A 5,430-nucleotide genomic window follows, 5' to 3' on the forward strand; every position below is an offset into this window, starting at 1 on the left:
GAACTCTGCCCAATATCCCCTAGGTAAAAGTATTATTTGTTTCAGGGACAGTTGGCAATCAGGGATGTGGCCACAGATTTCTCTCAAGAGCAGTGGGAGTGCCTGGATCCTACTCAATGGAATTTCAACTGGTGCTTATTGTTAACAATTCCGGGAAAAATTTAAGTGGCTAGAACTATGGTAATCTTCCTCTGCTCTTGATTTAAGTAAGTTGCATTGGGTCACTGATAGTTGAAAGTAGTAAAATCTGCCTCTAACAAATTTGACCCTCATAGTTTATGAGGACACTGTTCTGTTTCTACTTCCTATCACCAGTGAGGGGTCAATACAGCTGTTTACTTTCCTACAAAAGATCCATAGTAATTGGCATTGATTTATGCAGAAGACTCAACATTGCAACCGAGTCATTGCAAATCAGTGATTTCTAACGTGAAATACCACGTCACGCACTGCTTTCATTTGTATCTGTTCAGAAATCCTCAGGTGATGCATGTGTCATTGTTGTCTATGCTCATAGCTTACACATGGTGCATATGACAGTCTGAAGATAAGGAAAATGGCGTGGTTTTTTTTTTGGCAAAATGACTTCTTATGGAAGTTCTCTGCAAATGCAGGGAACGTGTATGTGCTTCCTCACCTGTCAGACCACAGATTTTCCTGCCCACTTTGTTGCAGTGTTGGGATAATGGTGTTCAAAGGAGCCAAAGTTTGCCAGCATCTGCCTGTAGGGACCATGAAGAAAGAGCCTTTCTCAAACACTCCAGAGTTCTCATGGGAGACGCTGAAAGGCAACATGTAATTGTTTTGTTTGGTTGATTTTTTTAGCTGTAATTATCAACTGGAAAAAGATTTCTAGAAACATTCCCTGTCCTAGACCGCACTCTGATTGCCGCTGTGGGAGAAATGACAAGTGCAGTTGAGGAGGGAGGTGAGGTCACAGGATCCTGATCTCATATCTCAGGGTCTGGCTGCCTCCTCTTGGCACCTGCAGCGGCTGGTGTCACCTTCAGGCCAGCTCACTGTCCTCACAGCAGGAAGGAGGTGGTGGTTTCTGTTTCAACCAGAGATGCAGAGTCTACCATGAAAGCCTGGCTATCAGAAGTCTGGGTAAGTGGTTCTTTTAGGAAAGGTGCTGCTTCTGGGTTTGACCTCGGTCCAATGTCAGAGCCACACTGGAAGGAGAAATAATTCCTGGGGCATCAGCTAAGCTAAGCAAGGCAGATGAGGTCCTTCATATCACCCAGTGATGATGGCTCCTATGCTCATGTCTGTGTCATTGACAATGACTGTTATTTTGGTCCTTAGACCTGCTACTCTGTCTACCTCACAGGACCCCTAGCCTAAGTTTCAGGATTCCCAGAATTGTGCTTGTTAACACATTCACACTTGTAATAGCCAGATGAATCCATGTGTACCATATAGTAATGTACAGAATCAGTGTATTCAAGTTACAATTGTTAGAATAGAAACGTTTTCTTTAGCTCTGGGTGTCTGATGCAATTAATGGAGACAGTAATTGTGCTTGTACTGAATGCACCTGTGGTCTGTAGGTTGTAGTAGGACTTCTTGAGGCTAGGGAGAGATTAAGGAAAAGGTAACTGAGTTTCAGGCAATAGCTGTCAGGATTGAAAGTATCTTAGGATATTTGATTTAAAAATATTCCAATATTGATTCAAAGTATCTACTATTGCAATTTCTAAAATAGACACAATTTCATCCCTAGAGATTGAGTTTTGCACGTCTCTTACATTTTAATAGTTTTCAAAAACCATGCATGATTGCTAGTAATTTTATGAACTTGGTATTAATAAGTAAATAAGTATATGATCTGAAAAGAATAATCATTTGCATTTTTTTTCTACACTAATAACCATGCAGTGTTGTTTCATGTCCTGTATTTCAGGGTATGGCTTGAGTTTTTTCAAAGTTTCCTGTGATAAATGCCATTGTGTTTTTGTTCCTGGCATAAAAGCAAACAAATCTTTCTACCCCCTTCTTTATATCAAGCCATTCTTCCCTTTATTAAATCTGCTCCTTATGGGGCAGACTCCTGTGGTATTAAACTATAATCCATACATCTGCATTTAATAAGATTTCAAAATCTTCTTTCATAACTGACATAGACCTATAGGATAAATCTCTCTATATAAATAGAAACTCTTAAAATCAAAATTATGACATTACCTCTAATCTAAAACCAAACATAAAAGGAAACTAAAGATACATCTGAATTATCTGACAAACACCAGAAACTACCTTTTTAGTGTTGCTAGGTGGTTCAAAGCACTGTGTTTATTCCCAGCACCAGGCATTTTCAAGTTCCCACTCTGCCCCTAACCAGCATAGGGATTTCTACAAGTCATTTAACTTCTATTTACCTGATCTTTGTAATTGCCTTTTCTCTGTAATTAAATGGACAGTAGTGTGTGCCTCATAGCTTTGTGAAGAATCAGAGATTCCCACGTATATGCTCTTCATGGAGATCTCTTTTACATTTTCTCTTTAGGTTATATATTTAACTCTTGAAAAAAAAAACTCTTAATAAAAGACAAAAACCATAACCTTAGACATACCTAAGATAGAGCTAATATAGTAAATGGAGCATCTTGGGATTTGGTTGACACTCTGAATGTAGTACCTGCCTTCAATTACCACACAGAATCCAATGGCTTTGAAGAGGAGCATCAGTCCCTGAGAACCGACTGGATGGCCACCGGGGATCTGGTGGTAGGCATGGTCTTCTTATCACAGACTATCCTTGGAATCCTGGGGAACTTCTCTCTTCTTTGCCATTATCTCCTCCTCCACTTTACTGGGTGCAGGGCAAGGTGCACGGACCTGATTCTCAGGCACCTAACCATAGCCAACTCCTTGGTCATTATCACTAAAGGAGTCCCGCAGACCATGGCAGCTTTTGGGTTGAAATATTACTCCCAGGATTTTAGATGCAGTCTTCTTTTCTTTGTTCAAAGAGTGGCCAGGGGTGTGTCCATGGAGAGCACCTGCCTCCTGAGTGTCTTCCAGGCCATCACCATTAGCCCCCAGAACTCCATGTGGGCAGTGCTTAAAGGGAAAGCTCCCAGATACATTGTCCCCTCCACCACTGTGTGCTGGATCCTGAACATATTGATAAACACCATTTTTCCTCTTTCTGTGATTGGCAAGTGGATGGATGCAAACATCACGAGAAAAACTGATTATGGATACTGTTCTTCAGTATTTTACCATAAACTCATAGCCTCACTGTTTGTAGCATGGCTTTCATTCAGTGACATTTTAGCTTTGGGGCTCATGCTCTGGGCCAGCGGCTCCATGGTTTCCATCCTGTACAGACACAAGCAGCGGGTCCAACACATTCACACAACCAGGCACTCCACCAGGTCCTCTGTGGAGTCCAGAGCCACACAAAGCATCCTGGTCCTGGTGAGCACCTTTGTATTTTTTTATGCCCTCTCATCCATTTGTCAGATTTGTCTGTCTTTTTTAAATACCTCAAGTCGGTTGATGGTGAGCATGTCTGCATTCTTTACTATGTGTTTTCCTTTTCTCAGCCCCTTTGTGCTCATGAGCTATGACTCCAGAGTGACCCGATTCAGCTTTGCCTGGAGAACGAAAGAAAATTCTAACATTTTGGGGCACCTGGGTCGCTCAGTCTGATAAGTGTCTGCCTTTGGTTTGGGTCCTGATCTCAGGGTCCTGAGATTGAGTCCTGCAACGAGCTCCCAGCTCAGCAGGCAGCCTGTGGCTCTCTCTCCCTCTGCTCTCCCCCTGCTCGTGCTCTCCCTCTCTCTCAAATAAATAAATCTTTGCAAAATTTCTCCTCATTGGATATGTGGTTTTTGTTTTGTTTTCCACAGTATTCCAGTGTACATGCACTCATTCCCCCATAGATTGGTAGAATTGTGAGCACAGTTATGCAAGGGGCACATCATAAAGGCAGGCAGAGGCACGCATCACATGCACATGCATACATAGTGACATGTGTACGTATACGTGATACCAGTAAAACTAGATATACACACGCAATTACATCATGTTTCTTAGCTCTCCAGCAATAATATGGAGAAGTGTACAGTAAGAAATGTAGAAATAATATTAAAGAAGATAATGACAAACAGCTTCAACTCTATTTGGTATTTGTATCTTCCTTCCCAATTTGTTGTTTAAAATTACATATAGGGGTGCCTGCATGGCTCAATCAATTAACCACCTGCCCTCGATTCAGGTCATGATCTCAGGGTCCTAAAGTTGAGTTTCACATCTGGCTTCCTGCTCAGTGAGGAGCCTGCTTGTCCCCTCTGCCTGCCACTCCCCCTGATAGTACTCTCTAAAGATAAATAAAATCTTAAAAAAAAAAAAAAAATGGTCGAAGAGTCCTGAAGTTCTTCACTCTACCACTTACCATGTTCTATCTTCTAAAAATTTTTTTAAAGTAATTCTAGGCAATTAACTTACAGTGTTAAGTATCTCTTGGTTGTTAACCTAGGTATTGCGGCAACTTAAGAAACTAAAGCATGATATTATTAGATACTGCTGACTTCTATCATGACAATGGAAGGGAGCGATGCCACCAATCTATTCACATCCTCACAATTTTCTAATTGCTCCTCTGTATTTAAAACATTAATATGCATGCACAGGTCCTCCGTGGACAGCTCCGTGAAGTTTCACAAGTGAACACACCTCTACACGCAACAGAGCACTGTCAGCCTGGCAGAGGCTGCCTCCTTGGTGCCCCTCTCAATCACTTTGTTTAAGGGTCACCCTAGGACATCTAAGATCTGAATCCCCTACCTCTTTGCCTTTGATACAAAAGGAATCCTGTAGCACAAACTCTTTTGTATTTTCATTGTTCAATTCCATGTGTTTGTGATTTTATTGGTACTATCAGCAGGTGGTTGTTTATCATCTACTGGCATCGGTGATTGGATCTCATTGTGAGAAAATCAAACAATTTAATCACTATGCTAATGAAGCACATGGGGCTGGTTTTCTCTTTGGTGCTATTAGAATGATGCTGATGCTGGGACGTCTGGGTGGCTCAGTGGCTGAGCATCTGTCTTTGGCTACAGAATTTTTTTTTGTCCTAAAATTGAGTCCCACATCGGGCTCCCTGCATGGAGCCTGCTTCTCCCTCTGCCTGTGTCTCTGCCTCTCTCTCTGTCTCTCATGAATAAATAAATAAAATCTTTAAAAAATAATAATAATGTTAGAATGCTGGTGATGTGCAAATTCTAGAGTGTGATGAGATGTACGTGGAAATTTTTCAGATGTCTATGTAGTAGTGATATTGCTGAGTGGCAGGTTGCCATTGTTTGACTTTGGGACACATTGCCAAAGAGTCTGGCAAAAGCATGTGTATGGATTTTACAACAACGAGTGTTGATGAGATTCTTAGTTTAGTTGTATCCTTGTCAACAGTTGGTATTT

The 5,430-nt window shown here is 41.4% G+C and overlaps 1 protein-coding gene across 1 annotated transcript; it reads left to right on the forward strand.

Moving 5' to 3' along the window:
* The first annotated feature begins 2,706 nt into the window (after positions 1 to 2,706).
* On the forward strand, positions 2,707 to 3,657 carry VN1R4 (vomeronasal 1 receptor 4). Its single transcript, NM_001013852.1, has one exon. It carries the CDS (start codon positions 2,707 to 2,709, stop codon positions 3,655 to 3,657), a length of 951 nt encoding a protein of 316 aa, NP_001013874.1.
* Positions 3,658 to 5,430: the final 1,773 nt, after the last annotated feature.

This window comes from Canis lupus, chromosome 1, assembly GCF_011100685.1.
Source record: "Canis lupus familiaris isolate Mischka breed German Shepherd chromosome 1, alternate assembly UU_Cfam_GSD_1.0, whole genome shotgun sequence".
Taxonomy (NCBI): domain Eukaryota; kingdom Metazoa; phylum Chordata; class Mammalia; order Carnivora; family Canidae; genus Canis; species Canis lupus.

Bases quoted from the DNA above. Each gene is read 5' to 3' on its own strand.
- VN1R4 (NM_001013852.1), top strand. From the start codon at position 2,707: ATGGCCACCGGGGATCTGGTGGTAGGCATGGTCTTCTTATCACAGACT.